The sequence below is a fragment of the Ricinus communis genome, chromosome 1 (genome assembly GCF_019578655.1).
Source record: "Ricinus communis isolate WT05 ecotype wild-type chromosome 1, ASM1957865v1, whole genome shotgun sequence".
NCBI classification, from domain to species: domain Eukaryota; kingdom Viridiplantae; phylum Streptophyta; class Magnoliopsida; order Malpighiales; family Euphorbiaceae; genus Ricinus; species Ricinus communis.
In genome coordinates this window covers 8,102,334-8,121,312 of record NC_063256.1, presented here as the reverse complement: position 1 = coordinate 8,121,312, position 18,979 = coordinate 8,102,334, and the positions used below count along the sequence as shown (strand labels likewise).

At 33.9% G+C, this 18,979-nt stretch overlaps 4 protein-coding genes across 4 annotated transcripts; 1 reads left to right on the top strand and 3 right to left on the bottom strand.

The window, feature by feature from the left end:
• Window positions 1-1,394: 1,394 nt before the first annotated feature.
• LOC8259914 (ethylene response sensor 1) lies at window positions 1,395-5,609 on the top strand. Its single transcript, XM_048375036.1, is given in 7 exon segments — window positions 1,395-1,628; window positions 2,513-3,430; window positions 3,735-4,103; window positions 4,182-4,448; window positions 4,664-4,791; window positions 5,028-5,120; window positions 5,122-5,609. Coding segments are annotated over 6 exon segments (1,896 nt in total). The 5' UTR covers window positions 1,395-1,628; window positions 2,513-2,515; the 3' UTR covers window positions 5,246-5,609.
• Window positions 5,610-5,876: 267 nt separating this feature from the next.
• On the bottom strand, window positions 5,877-7,775 carry LOC8259913 (60S ribosomal protein L19-3). The gene is made up of 5 exons (XM_002523082.4): window positions 7,563-7,775; window positions 6,979-7,101; window positions 6,392-6,705; window positions 6,219-6,271; window positions 5,877-6,124 (listed from the first exon to the last, which is right to left on the bottom strand). The coding sequence occupies exons 1-5, from the start codon at window positions 7,672-7,674 to the stop codon at window positions 6,100-6,102; spliced, it is 627 nt and encodes a 208-aa protein (XP_002523128.1). The 5' UTR covers window positions 7,675-7,775; the 3' UTR covers window positions 5,877-6,099.
• A 1,093-nt stretch (window positions 7,776-8,868) lies between these two features.
• Window positions 8,869-11,390, bottom strand: LOC8259912 (subtilisin-like protease SBT1.5). The gene has a single exon (XM_015721743.3). It carries the CDS (start codon window positions 11,304-11,306, stop codon window positions 9,012-9,014), a length of 2,295 nt encoding a protein of 764 aa, XP_015577229.3. The 5' UTR covers window positions 11,307-11,390; the 3' UTR covers window positions 8,869-9,011.
• Window positions 11,391-16,260: 4,870 nt separating this feature from the next.
• LOC8259910 (ethylene-responsive transcription factor RAP2-2) lies at window positions 16,261-17,662 on the bottom strand. The gene is made up of 2 exons (XM_002523079.4): window positions 17,276-17,662; window positions 16,261-17,189 (listed from the first exon to the last, which is right to left on the bottom strand). The coding sequence occupies exons 1-2, from the start codon at window positions 17,457-17,459 to the stop codon at window positions 16,474-16,476; spliced, it is 900 nt and encodes a 299-aa protein (XP_002523125.1). The 5' UTR covers window positions 17,460-17,662; the 3' UTR covers window positions 16,261-16,473.
• Window positions 17,663-18,979: the final 1,317 nt, after the last annotated feature.

The window sequence follows — 18,979 nt, the reverse complement described above, 5'->3', positions numbered from 1 at the left end:
AACTAATAATACTTTTTCTTTTTCTTTTTGTTAACGATAATACTTGTTCTTTATTATATGGATTTTTTTACTCTTTAATTCAGATTTTCGAAGTATGATTAACCGCATTTCAATAGAAAAAAAGAAGAAAAATATCTGCCTAACTAATTATAAATTACTAATTTAATTGTTAGCTATTTATTGAATAGTATTGGTACCTCCAAGTCACTATATTTATATTTTTTTAAAATTATTTAGTATCTATTTGAGATTGTTATAGGACGTTAAAAATAAAAATTGAACACGTGATATATAATTTAAGTGGTAAGAGTGTTTATTTTTTATAGTTGAAAGTTTTGAGTTCGTATTTTCACTTCTACATTATAAATTACTAATTTAATTGTTAGCTATTTATACCTCCAAGAGACTGTATTTATATTTTTTAGAATTATTTAGTATCTATTTGAGATTGTTATAGTTCGTTAAAAAGAAAAATTGTACACCTGATATATAATTTAAGTGGTAAGAGTTTTGTTTTTGAGAGGTGGAAGTTTTGAGTTTGTGTTCCCACCTCCACATTAAATGAATTTTTTTTTTATAACGAATATATAGATGACTATCTCTTATTATATAATCCATAGCTCGTTGTGTTTGTCATAAATAAAAAAGATCTATTTAAATATATTTTTCAATTATTTAAATTTATTCTTCAACAAACATGAGTTATTTATTTTTCTAAAAAATAATTTTCAACATCAAGATGTTCTTTTGAAAATACTTTTACGAACTACAATTTCAATAAATTTATGTAAATTTTCAAAGACTAAAGAATAGAGTAGTTACTCCAACTCACTTCTTAGAACAGAAATGGAAAAATTCTAATTTTTTTTTTATTATTTATCAATATTTATAGAAATTTAAAATTTATGAGTAAGAGATAATTATTAAAAAGTGAGTATAAAGTCTCTATGTAGTTTTTAATTAAAAGATTTATAAAAGTCAAATAAAACATATATTTAAATTATTTTTTTAAGTTATAAATAAGGAATAAAAAATTTTAAATTTTAAAATTTTATTTAAATTGATATATAGATATACTGTCAGGAATAAATTAAAAGAAGAAAAAACAGATTAATGATGTTTTTTCTAATCCTAGTAATGTTATACTCTTCGTACATTTTTATTATTAAAGAAATAAACACCTAATCAACTAGATGGCGAATTTGACCATTAGTCCAGTTATCAATCAACTTGTTATCAGTTCGACCAATCAAAAAAATACCAAAAGAAAATTAAACTAAAAGCTACCCAATAGATGCTGACCTTAGATACGCACGTGCGGAAACACTCGACAGTGCTAATGGGTCGAAATACAAAGAACCAAGTCAGCAAAGGCACGTGCCAAAGTGTATCTTTTGAAGACTTTGAAAAACCTTCATGTCCGTGACGCTGCTCCCTCTCCTCTTCTCTTCTCTATACGCTTTTTTGCTTCCTCACTTTTAAACAATTCATACCTTTTTCATTTTCTGATCCTGAGAAATTTTTTTAAAAAAATAGTAATAATTTCTCGAAAGAATGAACGGCTCAGATCAAAAGCTCAAACCTCTGCAACTATTTTCTGGCCATCCATTTCTTCTTCCTCGTATCTGGTACTGATAATTTTTACTTTTTATGGATTATTTTAAGGGTGTTATTTGTGGTCATTTGAGGTTATTGATGGTTTGCATTATAATGGATAATCTGCAGTTACTTCTACTGAATCTTGCTTTAGTTATAACTAGCTTGCTTCTGAGCATTATATGTTTAAAAATATTAATCTGTTTAAATATGTGTTCAGATAGTTTTGAGATGATACTTGTAAATGAATTGGCGCGGTTAATAAAATTTCAGTTGTAAGTGGTGAATTTATTTGACAAGTCTTTAGTTCCTAATTCACAATTAGGGAAGCTTTTTGGATACTTGAGAAAGAAATTAAACGTTCAAATCCATTATCTAAACGGCTTGCATTTCAAAAAAAGAAAAAGTGGAATCAGTTCTGGAATCGATGGATACAAGTTTATATCACAAATATAGTTCTTCTTGTTCTTTAATAAGAAGGAAGATTGGTAATTTTTAATGATGATTTACCCAGTGTTTAGTTGAAATCTATAAAATTTATGGAATTCATTTACAAATTTAAAATTTATATGCTTTGAATGAAGGGAAAGTTAATTTAGTATTCTATATAATCACATTTATGTGATTGATTATAACTAAATTAAATTCTAACAAAATAGATAGAATTTCCAAATGAATTTCACATTAGTAAATAAATACATTACATAACATTAAAATATCTTTTTCAACTTTATTATTTCCATTTTATTTTTTGTCCATGTCTTTTTTTCAAATGAAATAAATTATTTTATGGATTTCAATCAAACATAGCATTAGTAAAATTTTGTGAAGCATGTGGTTGTAACGTGTTCTGGAATGTTATAGTGACTTATTTTCTTAAAATAAATTTTGTGATGTTTCCAGATTTACTTGGCAGTTTATGGGAATAATGGAGTCCTGTGACTGCATTGACACACAATGGCACCATGAGGAACTTCTTGTGAAATATCAATATATATCGGATGTCTTGATTGCCTTCGCGTACTTCTCAATTCCTGTCGAGCTCATTTATTTTGTGCAAAAATCCGCTTTCTTTCCATATAGATGGGTGCTCATGCAATTTGGTGCTTTCATTGTTCTTTGTGGAGCAACTCACTTCATAAACTTGTGGACATTCACCATGCATTCTAAAGCTGTTGCCGTGGTGATGACTATTGCAAAAATTTCTTGTGCCATTGTATCATGCGCAACTGCATTGATGCTTGTTCATATTATTCCTGATCTGCTGAGTGTTAAAACTCGAGAATTGATTCTGAAGAACAAGGCTGAAGAACTTGACAGGGAAATGGGCCTCATTCTTACACAAGAAGAAACTGGAAGGCATGTAAGAATGCTGACTCATGAAATCAGAAGCACACTTGACAGACATACAATACTGAGAACTACTCTTGTTGAGTTGGGTAGAACCTTAGGCCTGGAGGAATGTGCACTGTGGATGCCTTCACGGTCTGATATGACTCTGCAACTTTCTCATACCCTAAACTACCAAATACAAGTTGGAATAAATGTGCCAATAAATCTTCCTGTTGTTAATGAAGTCTTCAACAGCGCTCGAGCAATGCGTATACCTTATACCTGTCCACTGGCTAGGATCAGACCTCTTGTTGGTAGATACACACCACCAGAGGTTGTTGCTGTTCGTGTACCTCTTCTACATCTTTCAAACTTCCAAATCAATGATTGGCCCGACCTCTCTGCAAAAAATTATGCCATCATGGTTCTGATTCTTCCCACAGACAGTGCTAGAAAATGGCGGGACCATGAGTTGGAACTTGTTGAAGTCGTTGCAGACCAGGTCTTTATGATTTAAATTTCTTTATTTCAAGGGGTTTCCGTTAGAAATAGGATATAGGTTTTCAATTTTGTTTCCCATTTTTCTAACTTATATATCTAATTCACTAGTGTCTTTCTACCTGCCATAATATGATGTTATGTTAAGAGATGTTATGTTCAATTTTATATTTTATCTGGTAAATTTGATTACTTGTTTTTCTTTTTCACGTGGTAGTCCTAAGCCATTCTCATTATATAAAGCTACAAGTTGGTAAAACTTGCATATATGATCTAAACTTCTCAACTTTCCTTGTATATTTAAATAGGTAGCAGTTGCTCTTTCACATGCTGCTATTCTGGAAGAGTCTATGCGAGCACGTGATCAACTCATGGAGCAGAATATTGCTTTGAAGTTAGCTCGTAGAGAAGCAGAAATGGCAATTCATGCTCGCAATGATTTCCTTGCCGTGATGAACCATGAAATGAGGACGCCAATGCATGCAATCATTGCATTGTCTTCGCTCCTTTTAGAGACTGAGCTGACTTCTGAACAGAGAGCGATGATTGAGACAATATTAAAGAGCAGCAACCTCTTGGCAACACTTACTAATGATGTTTTAGATCTTTCTAGACTTGAAGATGGCAGACTTGTATTAGAAATCCAAATCTTCAACCTTCATGAGGTCTTCAGAGAGGTGAAAGTCCCTGATTTCTTGACTACTATCAACTAGTTTATATGTGTACTAATATAGTTTTGCTCTGGAAAAATGTAGGTTGTCAATTTGATAAAGCCCATTGCATCTCTAAAGAAGTTGTCTATGACTTTGATCATGGCCCCAGATTTACCTGTGCTTGCCGTTGGGGATGAGAAACGTCTTATGCAAACTATTTTAAATGTAGTAGGTAATGCTGTCAAGTACACGAAGGAGGGCTATGTTTCAGTTATAGTTTCTGTTGCGAAACCAGATTCTCTGAGAGACTGGCATCCTCCTGAGTTTTACCCGATGTCGAGTGATGGCCACTTCTATCTACGAATACAGGTTATTTACCGTTGCATCTGAATTCCCATATTATTGAAGTTTACGTGTCATCTTCTATAATCTCAGAATTAACGTTAACCATCTCTGTGCGTGTTATTGTTGCTATTTTGGCAGTTTGTTGCACTCCTTTTAAAGTTTTTCAATGTTATACTTGCTACAGCCAAATTCAATTTTAATTTCCCGGTTTGGCATAATTATCGTGTTGATTGTTACAGGTAAAGGATTCTGGTTGTGGCGTTCTTCCACAAGACATCCCACTCATCTTTACCAAATTCAATCAGCCCCGAAGTGGATCTAGCAGAAATAATGGTGGTGCAGGACTTGGACTTGCCATCTGCAAACGGTTAGCTAGAAAATGTCTATTGCTTATCTTTTGTGAATTATGGTTGTTTATTGTGCAAATTATAATTCTTAGCTTGTCTTGGGCATTCTTGCTTCTCTTTGTCAAGCAAGGAGCTAGACTTTTACTGGCTAGGGATTATGATATTGGAAACATATCAGATTGATTACATGTACTTGCCCGTTGTCTTAGTAATCACCTCTATCTTTCTGACTTGCTGTATCAAATAATTGAATCAGGTTTGTTAGTCTAATGGGAGGCCATATATGGATTGAGAGTGAAGGCCTCGACAAAGGTACCAATGCTACATTCATTGTCAAACTTGCGATTTGTGCACCAAGCCGCACCCAAAGGTCGAGCAAACCATGCAAGTGCAGATTTTACTGGATATAAACCATTATTCAGAGATAATGATGGGGTGCCCTTTTCCAATCAGCGCTACCAGAGAAGTCTGTAGAATATGTACTATGAGAATGAAACCCAGCTCACGGAAGGACTATTTTTCCAAGTGGCTCTACTAAAGGCTGATGAATTGTCTGACTGCAGACATAACCTCTAGCTAATAGAAAGAGGCGATGCCAATAATGAAAAGATATATCTTACAGATGAATTGCTCTTGTACTTGCTTATGAATTGTAGTATATAATTCTAAGAAAAGATCATGGGTTAAAATATCAGCGATGCTGATGTATGCCGTACATCGGTTGAAATGAAAGTACGAGCGTCAGCATAGCATTTCTCACAAGCACCGGAGCACCCGGAGACGGGCTTGAATTCGTGTAATATTCTGTGAAAATATAACAGGTCCTATTCTCATGTCAGATAGCAGGTACATCTTATGACCGGTGCTCTGGAATGTTGTTGTAAAAGCCTCCTATCGCTGTTTGGGTTACAAAATATATCGAAAATGTTTTCTATTTACATAATTGCACGCAGAAATTGTCTATCAGAACTGGAACAAGGATACGCTCCACAAATTCCCCAAAGAATTTTCTTAACAACCACAGGAAGTTCAAGGGTCACTGACCTAACCTTTGAACATTTTGCAAGATCTCTAGGATTGAGAACCAACACAAATACATAAATCATTAACAAACGAAATAAACTAAAATCTGATTAAGAGTTAAAGAATCAAAATACAAGCAATGAGAGCAGTAAAGAAAAAGAAAACTGAAGCTATATAGTGTCAATGCTTTAAACTTCGTTCCATCTTAAGGTAACATAGTCCAAATAAACAAAATAAACCACACAGGAACAACAAAACTACTCTGCCACAATAACAGGATCTTCTAGAACTCTCTAAATTTGATCTCACTTCTTGGATTTCTTAGATCCCCTGCATCCAAGAAAAATAAAAAAGCATTTAGCATATCATACAGACTTGCTAACTTTGACGACAAGTGGGAAGTTTTATCAAAATTAATACTTACTCAGTTGATTGAGAAGCAGGTGGAGCGGCTATAGGCTTCTCTGCCCCGGGTCCCTGTGCAGAATTCAAACAAGATGATAGTAAACAAACCAGTTAACCAGAATGACAGAGATAGCACATCAGTAATATTTGGAACCATGGGGTAAATATAGCTTATACTTAAATCACAAATACCTGGGCCAATCTTTCCTCCCTCCTAGCAAATTTTCTTTCCCTACTAGCCTTGTTCTTTGCCCTCTTAGCCTCAAATTGGTCAGATAGAGTCTTTTCTCTTGCTTTCTCAGCCTTTGACTTGTGAATACTTTCCATAAGAACACGCTTGTTCTTAAAGACATTACCCTTCACCTTCATGTACATGTCATGGTACATGTGCTTGTCAATCTTCTTGGATTCCCTGTACTTGCGGAGAAGACGCCTTAGAACACGCATCCTTCTCATCCAGAGAATTTTTGTTGGCAGCCTAGCCTCTCTTGTACCTTTGCGCTTACCTAGAATTATTGCAAACAGCACGACAGTTGATAAAAGTTTGCTAAGTAGGAAATCCTAGAAATAACTACACCAGTTAATATACAATTAATCTAACCAGAAAAACAGTAGTAGAATTTCTAGATGCATAACACTTGCATGTTCTGAATTGCATATATCATAGAACAGACAAAACCATGGAAGATTGAACCCATACTGCTTACAAAAGATAAATACCTTCTCAATCTCACATAGAATGAATCATAAAAAATTTTACAGTTTGGAATAACACATACCATATCCAGAGTGACGTCCTTTTCTCTTGGCTTCCTTCATGCGGCGAGCACGAGATCGAGAGTGAATCTTAGTTGGCTTCCTGATGATGAAACCATCCTTAACCAGCTTCCTTATGTTCTGGCCTGTATTTTGTACAACACACTCATCAGATAACAGAATTCCGACAGTTTCATCCAGAGTCTTGCTATAACTACACATGTTTGTGTTGGAGCTACTATATGCGCCAACTGTATATACACGATTTTGCAGCATAGGAGATAGTAACAGATGCAACCCACAGAGTGATAATGAAAAATAACAGAAAACAAAACACTGACAATAAACAAAATATTCAAAAGAAACATATATTTCAGACAGTGTTTTCCATAACAAGTCAGTGAAATATGAAAATAAATTTGGATCATTGAAATAATATTGAGGAAAATAGATAAAGCACTGGAGAAACAGAGAGCCATTGAAAAATGTCCAAAAGAAAAAGAAGGGAAAATAGTTACATAAAACATAAATAGAATAGATTCAATCAAATAGGAATTAAATCGCCTATAAAAAATATAATAATAAAAACAAAAAAGAGAGAACGTACGGGAGTTGGCCATAGAGATTTCGTTAGCTTCATTGGGATCGAGCCAGACTTTGCCTTTACCGCATTTCAGAACGCTGGCGGCAAGCCGCTTTTGGAGCTTCAGCGACACCATTTCTTCTTTCTCCCCCTCCCGTTTGTAGCTGCTAATTGCAGAGAGATAAGACCAGGAAATGCTTAGCGCGTTTATATACCACGGGTTTCTAGGCTTGTCAATTAGGGTTTCTGCAAAGGGTTCTGCTTGTTGGGCCTCAAATACGGATTGGCTTTATAAGATAGAATTTACCCACTTCTGGATGGGCCCATTTTACGTTGGTTGCTATTTTATGGGCTGAGTATTTTCTCTTTTAATACTTTTTCTTTTTGTGCATTATATTTTCAAAAAAATACCATAAATTCCATGTGTTTTTGTTTCTTTTTATCAAATTTACATTTTTCTTAACTTATCTTCGTTTCCAATGTGTTGAAATATTAAAAATACAGATTTCTTTTTCAATTTATGGTTTTGGTCGATTGTTTATTTATTTTTTAATAAAATAATCGAAAAATAACTACCATAAAATTAGAGAAATTTTTTAAATTAAATCAGATTTTTAAAACAAGTAAAATTACATAGTAAAAATGATAATTCTTGTAAAAAGAAAGAATTTAAATAAATCAGATTTTTGAAAAAAAAAAATTACATCGTAAAAATGATAATTCTTGTTGATTTAGTATATTTTCAGAAAGTTGTTTTTATTAATGGATTGAGATGCCCCAACCTATGATTTAGAATGGATATGTATAACAAAATCAACATCTATAATAGATAAGAATTATTATGTGTAGGTATCTGTTATCTAAGTTTGCTTAAAAAATAAATTAATGAATTTATTTATGATTTATAGAAACAAATTGATATGTATATTCTTTTAATTTTTCATTTGTATATACTGTATAATAAATTAATTTAGACATACAGATATTATGGATTAATAGTATTTAAAACGTGTTAAATATTTTATTAAATGGATCTTAATAGTAGATATCCATAGTAATAGTTATACAACTTGAAATTAAGACTAACAATGAATATTAGATTAGATGAATTATGTGTTACAATGTATATCTAAATCTCTCACAAATATACATCTCTTTCTTCAGCTAATTAAAGGTCTAATTCAAAACCCAATTGATAAATTTCATCAGATGGAGATATATCAGAATTTCATCATCATTCCATAAAAAGGAAAAGAGAATAAAAAATAAAAACCTTAAGACCGCTACTAATTGTGAAGAAGAGAAAAACACAATTAATTTGGTAGTGCAGTTTTGTTTTGAAACCAATAATCCGTCGCTTTTCTTCCATTGCACGACAAGAAACAAACTAAATACAAACACTTTATATAATCAGCATGCCAAAATCTTATTTAGACTACCACTCAAACTACATGATTTGGTAATTAAATTATCTTAATAATCATCATCGCCATACCATGTCACTACCAAAGGCGAAGTAACTCGGTGCGTCCCATCCGTCCAAGTAAGTTGCCCAAACTCACTCTTGAATTCCCCACTCGGTATTTCTTGCATCTTCGACACGATCCTAACCGTGTAGCTCAGTTTTTCCCCGTTGCTTGTGAAAACCAGCAATGGAGGATCAACAGTTACATCTGTGTCCTCTGGTTTCTTGACCTCCACACTGTAGCTTGACGCTCCTTCTTCAACATGTGTCACCGTTCTCTTCACTGAGATCTCTTTTATAGAGGGCTTTGATGCTTGGAAAGGAACAGAAATCGCAGGATAGTTTAGGTCCCATGCGTTTCCGATATTCTTGCATTCCACTGATCTATGAGTGATAATCTTTATCTCTTTTTGCGTCAAATTCGACGCACATAGAAAATCCACGTAGTCATCAGAAGTCATATCGTATACAAGACCTGGATCATTGGCTTTTTCTGGATCCACGTGTCCAGCTCCCATATCCCCTGCAGTACTTACACCGTACGTCGTGTCTTCTAACAACGGATTGCCATCTTGATCATGTGTATACGCAGTTGTCATGATGGCTGATTTGATCATGGCAGGTGACCAGTGGCTGTGCGATCCTTTCAGAAGAGCAGCAATACCTGATACGTGTGGACAGGACATTGATGTTCCAGATATTATATTGAATTCGGTGCTCCGCTTATCTTCTGATAATCCAGACGGTGGAGAGACTTTGGACCAACCGGCTAAGATGTCGACACCTGGAGCAATCACATCTGGCTTCATCACATACATAGAACGAGTGTTGGGCCCACGAGATGAGAAAAAAGCAACCACAGGTGCAGGTTTGACCCCGACCTGTGTCCCACGGAACACCATCATAGCCCGTGGATTAGGAGTAGAGGACATGTAATCCAAAAGAAGTCTACGACCTGAATCGGTGATGGACAATCCAGGAGTCAAGTACGCATCAGTTATTAAACCCCAGGATTTTACATTAGCAACGACAGCACCAACCCCTCCCGATGCCTTAACAACCAAACCTTTTTCAGGACTTGACAGCATGCCAGTATCACACACTACGATCTTGCCACTCACTAGTTCTTGGTCTAAGGATCCGTCACAGTAAGCACTGGCATCAGAAGAGTTCAATGATGCATTTGCCGCGTAAATCAACGGCCAATATTCATTTTCAGGAAATGCAGCGCCGTTGAAGAGAGATACTCCACTTATTACGCCACCATCTTCCAGTAATAAATCAGCTGGGAACTTCCTATCTATAGAACTAGCCCCAACGGTGATTATCCATGGTGCTACATTACACACGGAAGCGGTTTGAGGACCAGAATTGCCTGCTGAAGCTGATACAATTATACCTTTCACCATTGCACCAAAAGAGCCAATCGCCACCTCATCATCAATCAACGGTAAGGCATAGAATGACCCTAAGGATACAGATATCACATTGACTCCATCTTCAACGGCCTTGTCAAAACCAGCAAGTATGTCCGAGCCTCTGCAACCAATCTCTGTACACACCTTATAAATTGCAAGTCTTGCTTTGGGTGCAATGCCCACTGCAGTGCCTCTTGCAAAAGTACCAAGAAACGAAGCATTGGTCACCGCTTGTCCTGCAGCGGTAGAAGCCGTGTGTGTGCCATGGCCTACAGTGTCTCTAGCTGTATTGGGGCCAGATTGGCGGTCTCCATTTGCTCCGGTGAAGTAGCGGACGCCAATGAGTTTTCTGTTGCATAAGGTTTTGGGAAATCCCTCTCCTCCTTGGCATTCTCCTTTCCACGTAGAAGGAATGGGACCAAGGCCATCGTCACGAAAACTATATAGTTCTGGCCATATTCCAGTGTCGAGCATTCCGATAATAACATCGGCACCGAATTCTGACAGGAAAGACGGGCTTTTTCCGCCGGAATCATTTCGCAGTCCAAGAAACTCAGGTGACCTGGTAGTTTGGAGTTGATAAATATGTTCAGGAAACATCCCAAGAATTTCAGGGCGTTTTCCAAGTTCTTGGGCTTGCAGTGGTGTAAGCTCGACGGAAAAGCCTTCAAATACTGTCTTATAGATGTGGCCAATTGAAACTGAAGAGTTGGATTTGAGGTCTTTCAGTATAGAGCTATACCATTGATCTAGCTCATAGAAGTGAACTGGTTTCATGGAATTTTCAACACTAACAATGAAAGTTTGGACAGTGTTGATCTCAGAGAAAGCAATACGGGAGGAGACACAAAATATAATGAAAATGGTAGACCAAAAGCAACCCATTGGAGAAAGAAAAAAAAAAAAGAAAGAAGAATCAAGTATATGGAAGAGAGATGGAGTGAATAGGAGAAATGAGATGATTAATTCACTCAGAATATATGAGAATTTATAATAGAGAATCCGAATCTAAAAGGAGATAAAAAACAGAATTAATTGAAGCTGTTGAACTGCCTCCATGAACTCATTTTGTAGAATGAGTGAGAAGTGGAAAAAAAGACCGAGTCTTGCTTGGCAAAAGTGATCAATTAGTAGGCTTTCAAGGCATATTAGCCCATTAATTGTGATAAAGATTAAACCAAAAAAATGCTTTAGCATCAATAAGTACAATTAGCAGACCTTATAATAGTTAGTGTAGTGTGAGAAGTTCATAATTAAGTAAGCTGTTCATGCTTATTAATCTAGTATCCTAGCTGTTAATGGAATGTTCCTTTTTATAAATGAAGTTACAAATGAGAACACAATCACAGCACAGCTGATCATTATGGTGGATGAATGTGGAATCCTTTCTACTTTCTACAAACATATGGATGCAGTAGGCATCGTGGAATCCAAACAACTTAGATGCCTCTCAAATGTTTGTTACTGGTCAATTATATTCACTTGTGAGAAGCCATGGGCTACCAATTTGCATTGACAGAATATTCAAGTTCCCCTACAACAAAATGAATATTAACAATAAAAATATTTTCTATCAAATTCTTTTTATCACAGAAGAGTTCCCAGTTAAGCTTTCTCTGCCCTCTCCAATTCCATCTCCACATAAGTTATCAAATTAGGGTTAGTAATTTTATAATTTCTCTATTCAAAAAGAAATTGCATGTTCAATCAAATAACTACATTTTATTTACTCATTATTCTACCTCATAGTTCAGACTCGTGAAATAGCAAATCAGTGCTCGTGCGAATAGTCTCTTCCTACTGAAATTGCGGGAATTATGATTAGACAACACCAAGAAGACAGTCACCACTCAATTCATATTTCTTGATATTTAAAAAGAAAATATAATAAAAGAAGAAAATTGGGAGTTCTTTTTTAACGTTGCAGCATATTTCTATCTTTAATTTCTGTTTAGTTACTGAAAATAAGAGATGTTAAGTGTGGAAAGCATTTTCCTCTAGTCTCTTTCTGATTTTTTTTTTTAAATTTATAAATTCTTATTTATTGTTGATAATTCACACAAATTTTATTAGATTTAAATAATAAAATATGTATTAATCATTTAATATCAAAATAAAAAATACTTGTAATATGTATCATTCTTCTATTTATTGCAATATATATATCAAACTTAGATAATAATTATATTATTTTATTTTAAATTCTTTTACCTAAAATTGGTGTATACACACTGCAACAAATAGAAAATAATATATAGAAGAGAATCAATTATTGTGAATTGAGTAAAAATCGACGATTTTCTCCTTAAAAACCGAGCAGAAGATGTTATTTTACTGCCATGACCAACATGGAGAGTTTGCAATGGTGTCGTGGCGATGGTAGAAGTAAATTCACAGTCGTTTAATAGTAAAGTTAGAAATTTTTCGAGGTTAAAAGCATTTAGTTGAAATGAATTTAATAAAAAATTGATTAAAAGTGACTCAATATTATGAAATTTGGACTCATCAATCAAATTTCCAATACCAAAAGCTTTAGCTTTGAAGGGAGATTATGAGTTCTTAACAGAGAAAGCAAAATACAGAACAACTATAGATGAGTCTCTAGCAAAGAATTGAGGACCCAATTGAGCTGACTCAGCGAGTTGAGAAAAGAGTGATTTGAAACCTAATAAAGGTGGAGTTTGCTTTGTAGTTTGAGAGATTTGGCCAACAACATTAATAGTAATTATTTCTGATTGTATGCTAAATTTGTTTGGAGAAGTAGGATTTTTTGGACTGAGAAGTCATAATTGAAGCAAAAGGTGGCATCTTTTGTGGTGGTGTGGATGATAGCGACGGTTGTTGCTGTTTTAGTGGTGGAGGAAATGTGGGTGGTGACTTTAGAAAGAGGAAAGGATACTCTGGTTTCTAGAAGGCCTTAAAAGGTTTTTGTTTATGGTCAAATTTTGAAACGTGAGGAGAGTCTTGGACTATCGAAGCTTTTTGGCAAGGGTCTTTTAGAAAAAAGAAAAACTTGAAACGGTGTGTTTTGAGATGGAATCTGAGTCAGCAATTGATTTATGCTGATTTAACAGTTTTTTTTTTCTTTTTTCTTTTTCTCTCTAGTGCCACCTAATAAAAATTAGCCCTCTATTTCACTTCAATTCTATTTAAAAAGACAAAATTTTAATCTAGTCACTCTTTGGGCAAAATTGAAAGCATTAGATATTTTAGAAAAAATGCCAAAAATTTAAAATTTTTTTGGGTCATTAAGCTGTTTTTATAAGCAACATTTTTTCCATTTCTTTACCATATGCAATGCGAGCTTTAGTTAATTTAACGACTACTAAAAGTTTTCTTGACTATTTCTTTTTCTCTCTTTTTATTTTTATCATCCATCGAATCAAGTTTAAACCTTGAATTATCTTCCCAAAGCTTCGTTTTGCAAGTTTTGAATCAAACCATCGCAAGCCAACATTTATGGTGATTACAACCATCTTTTGGGTTGATTTTTATGTCCATAGACTCGCTTCCCTCAAGCTTCTTCCTTAATTACCATTATTAGCATCTAAACCTTATATATATATAGTTTTCCCTTAAATCGATGCTGCTAGTTTCAATTTGAAACCTCTTGTAGAATTGATAGAGGAAAACATTTATAGGATTGAAAGCTGTCTTTTGAAATCAATTTCATTCAAGTTGAGTAAGTTTTCTTAAATCCCATAACTTCCTTCTTAATCTCAATTTCTCAAATTTATCACTCATTCTTCTTCTTTTGTTATAATTAAAGTTATTTTTTCTATATGAGACTTCAAATTGAAATTCTAAATGTTCGAATGGGATTTTATCGTAAAGTAGCATTGAAAAATCATTAAAGCTTGAAGTTGCTTGTCTATTATATTGGGTTACCAAAACTCAATATTGATTGATTCTAAACCTATAATAGTTAGTTGGTTTTGATATTATGATCATATTTTGGAAACTGTAGTAATTGTTGTAAGGATCTTTTAAGATGTACCATTGTAGAATGACTTTCGAGCAGAGATTGGTTATGGTATTATAAAGTTTGAGGATTCGGATCTTTTTGCTCAATGAAGGTAAAAGAAAAGAAATACTTGTTCTTTCTCTTTGCTGTAAAGAAAAAAATATGAACTATTTTTCTTCTTTTCTTAATTAAAATGTTCTAAAATCATAATTTTATGTAAGAATATATTCTTTTTTTCAAAATTAGAATATATTTTATCTTAATAATAAATTTTGTGTGTGTCACGCTACTCTTTAATAATTGATTTTGTCGAATTGGTGCATATATTACAAGTTTTATGTAAGGATAAATGGTTTAATTTTTTTGACATAATAATAGGTCGTATGATTTGTTTATGATATTTTAATATTTTAATAGTTAAATTATTAATAATTTATAATTAAATTTATTAATATTGATAATAGTTTTGATATTGAATATGAAATAAATTCTAATCGCTGTAAAATCAGTTTTATTAGTCAGACAACACAAAGCAAAAATTATCTAATATTGTTAGTTTATTAAAAATTTGTCAGAATTTATTAAAATAAAATAAAATTGAATTGTGAGATTATTTTCTCTTTTAATTTTTTTTTAAAATTTTTAAAAAATTGACATGATTAATTTTAAATAAAATAAGATAATAAATAATGGTGACGGAATTACAAATAATTAATATTAGATGAATGAGTTACAATTAAGAGTATTAGTGAGTTTAAGTATAAATGATAAATAATTTAACTCTTATAATATTTTAAGTGTCATAAAAAAAAAAAGAAAAAAAAACCCATAGAGCGTTTTGTGTGAAAATATGAAATCTCTCGGCTCAAAAATTATAATGAAGGGGTGATACAAGTTGAACGGCCAAAACGAACTTTTTCGGAACATCCATTCCTGATTCCTGAGGTAAAATTTTGGATTTTGCTTGCTACAGATATAGGAACTAGTACTATGGGTCCCATTACACATGAGACTGCACGTGGTCAGCTCGCAGAAAGTACTGGAAAGAGAAGATTCTTTTTTATTTTGTTGGGTAACATACGTACATATGTACGAGAGAATTGATGAGAAGGAATTAAAACCAAAATCGTACAAGTTTTTATATTTATTAATGAAAATCGTACAAGTTTATACAAAGCGTAACTGCACAGGCAAGAAGCAATTTCCCCCCGCCCACAGTCAAAAACACTCCGAACCAAGGAACCTTGGAAACCATTAGCACCGGACACGGTTTCAGGTTTCCAAATTGACTTGGCTCAGCTCCACTGCGATGTGTTACCCTACCAACCATTTTGTTCTCTTCTAGGCTTCTTGTTTTGACATTTTCATTACCCTTTGACGCTTCCCGGCCTTCTGCATTCTCATATCTTCTATTTCTTTTAATTATAAATAAGAGAAAAGAGACTCCCATTTTTTAGATTTTTAATAGAAAAGATTACAAGTAATAATAACAAATTATCGAAACTACATTTTATGGGAGAAAGACGGTCCGTTTTGCTATTTCCTTCGTCAACTTTTTGACATGACGTTAATGAACTATGTAAATCAACTACTTAATCTAACACAGTTTCTGTCCATGTATTTACCTAATCTTGTTCAATTTTAGTGTCGTAACAGAGACTAATCAATATCATTTTACAAATCTTGCATTGTGGATATTCTCTGTTGTCGTCCACATGAAGCATGACCAAACTCATGATTCGTGCACTTCTTTTCTTATATCTTTTTTCACTTTTCCACTTCGCCATCGCATGCAGTTTTCACTTTTGTTCTCTTATATCATTTTTTTCTTAAAGGGCAAATGGTCATTTTGAAAAAGAAGAATTACAGAGAAAATGATTTGAATACAGTTGCTTAAACATTTGAATTTTCAATAGGAAAAAAGAAAATTACACTTAGAGACCAATGAAAATCTTTTTCTAACAAACAAAATAAAACATAATAATCCTGGGAAGATTATAACCCCCAATAACCAAAATTCAAGAGTTCCCGGTATTTACACACCCAAAACCACCCAAAACTCCAAATTACCAGAAAATTCGGTTGTCATCAGAGAGAAACAACAGCATCATCAACATAATCATCGAAGTTCCAGAGACTCCCAACAACACTTTCCTGAGCAGCAGCAGCAGTATTTGGGGCCGGTGATTGTCCATCGAGATAAGGTATCTGATAGAATTTCATGTAATTTTCATAAGCCATTAGCTCCTCCGACAGTTTCTGCACCTCGTTTTCTTGCTGCCGAGATTCCAAGTCAATTATCACCGTCTCCCCATTATTCACCTTCTCTACCTCCATTTTCGCCTCTTCCTGTTTCACTTTCACTTCTCCTATGTAGTTATTGCTGTTCACATTCTGTTTACTGACTCCTGGGCAAGCTTCCTCCTCTGTAACAGACCCAGAATTTGAAGAATAAGATCCGATCTGATTTAGGTCATAACCAAACCCAAAATTACAAGTCTTCGGGAGATTGCTGAAATTACAAGCAATATGCTGGGTTAGAGGAGGTGGGTTTTGGGTAATGCTGTATTCGTCATCTTCGTTCGGGAAATTGACTTTGGCCTTCTTGCCGCGAATTTTACGGGCTTCTCTATCGTAGGCTCGAGCAGCTTCCTCAGCAGTATTAAAGGTGCCAAGCCAAACACGGACTCCTTTCCTTGGATCACGAATCTCTGCTGCCCATTTTCCCCAGGGGCGTTGCCTTATACCTCTGTAGAGGTTCTTTCTCTGTCTCTTGACAGGGGTTTTATCTACTTGCGCATCACCTGTTTGAATAAATGCCGCAATGAAACTGATTCTCGAAACAACTAAAAGAAAAATTGGAAAGATATCTCTTAAGAAAAATTGTTACCTGAAGCAAGCTGGGATCTTTTACGAGTGAAAGAATCGGGGTTGATGAATGTGTCCCGATGGGACTCGAAAGGAGTGAGTTTGGAGAAAAACGAGTCAGGGTTAGGCCAGAGGTCAGAAGCGGTGACGCTGCGGTCACCACGCTGGGGATGGATGAGATTAGCTATAATAGCACCGCCACACATCTTTTAGCTGAGCCAAGTAAGAGAAAGCTAATAAACAATATTTGAAATTAGTGAGAGGGGGAGAGAGTATGCAAAGAGGAATCGTTAATGGAAAAGGAAGTCTAATCTAGAGAGGGTTTAAGAAGGAATGAGTGGAAACGAAGAGGAGAGGGGTTTATGTACCGCGTGAAAATGAGATGGGAGTGGTTGCCAGTAGAGTAGTACAAGTTGTGATGAAGGAAGTTTCTTTGCATACGACTGCTTTTTGTACGATTATATTTCCTTATATTGCGTCCTTTGGTCTTTGCTTGCGTGGAGGGCAAGTTCAGGCTGCTCCTATCCAAGCCGCATTTCAGATATGTAATTGCTGAATCGGACAAAAAAGAATTTCTCCTGAAAGGTCTGGAGAATATGGATTATATGAATATGATTCAATTTGGCCCCTGAACTTATTGAATTAGATCAATTTGGCCCTTTCTAATCTCTTGGGGCCAATTTAGCTCAAAATTTTACTTATTTTAGCTGAAATTACACCATTTGAGAGAGATTGTAACTCATTGACTATAGAAAAAAGAGAGTGAATTGATAGAAAAATAATAAATTAGAATCCTTTAGTTAATATGTTTGACGAATATTTAAATTATAAAATAGCTTATAGGAATTATTAAACTAATTTTGTTTCATTTCATAAATCAAGCATTTTCTTTTATTTATCAGGAGAGGATGATTCTCGCTCTCTTATTCACAGAATAATGTAAGCTGAAAAAGATAAATTTTTGCGCTAGGACGGCTTAAAAGTGTTAAATTGAACTTATATGGTAAATTTATGGGTTAAATTAAACTTTATTTCTAAATTATATTTTGACTTTTTTTGAGTTGCAAATGAGTATGGGTTCAAATTTTAAACATTTCTCAAATTGATATATACATTTGTCTCCGGCTAAGAGTGGAAGTGCATATTTTGACATTTGATACAAGGGTCATGTCTTACAAAGAAACTGTTAGGAAAAATACTATAATCCTTTTTCAAAATCTTATTTGGCAAAGTATGACTATTACGCAAGTAAATTTTGACAAGAACTAGTCTAGCAATCCATTGTCACATCTCAAATTCAATATGGGTAAAAATAATAGTTCCAACATTTCATATAAGTTCTTTTATGAGAGAAAAAAAATAAATTTACTTTATTTAATTTCTCTTTAATGACTCATAGTTTAACCATATAATTTATTTATAATGATCGTAACAAAAAATTTCTTATTAATTTGTTATTTTATAGAATTTGGAATTTATTCGATACAAACTCATTGATCTTATAAGGATAAGATTATTTAATATTGTTTAACAAATCTAAGAATAAGACTTGTAATAATTCAATTCCACTTGATACTCAACGTCCACTAGCCTTAACAAATAATAATAGTAATAAAAAAAAGCCGTCAACCATTTAGAGAGAATCTGCTAATCCTAAAGTTAAGATTAAAATAATGTCTAAGCAATTTGATTAATTGAATACAAAATTAATTAATGTACTGTAGAA

What these genes read in the sequence shown, in the direction of transcription:
- LOC8259913 (XM_002523082.4), bottom strand. Translation starts at nt 7,674, where the DNA reads ATGGTGTCGCTGAAGCTCCAAAAGCGGCTTGCCGCCAGCGTTCTGAAA. An exon ending in AGGACGTCACTCTGGATATG is followed by an intron (nt 6,706 to 6,978) that starts GTATGTGTTATT and finishes CAATAATTCTAG; the next exon opens with GTAAGCGCAAAGGTACAAGA. An exon ending in CCTGCTTCTCAATCAACTGA is followed by an intron (nt 6,125 to 6,218) that starts GTAAGTATTAAT and finishes TCTTGGATGCAG; the next exon opens with GGGATCTAAGAAATCCAAGA.
- LOC8259912 (XM_015721743.3), bottom strand. Translation starts at nt 11,306, where the DNA reads ATGGGTTGCTTTTGGTCTACCATTTTCATTATATTTTGTGTCTCCTCC.
- LOC8259910 (XM_002523079.4), bottom strand. Translation starts at nt 17,459, where the DNA reads ATGTGTGGCGGTGCTATTATAGCTAATCTCATCCATCCCCAGCGTGGT. An exon ending in AAGATCCCAGCTTGCTTCAG is followed by an intron (nt 17,190 to 17,275) that starts GTAACAATTTTT and finishes TTATTCAAACAG; the next exon opens with GTGATGCGCAAGTAGATAAA.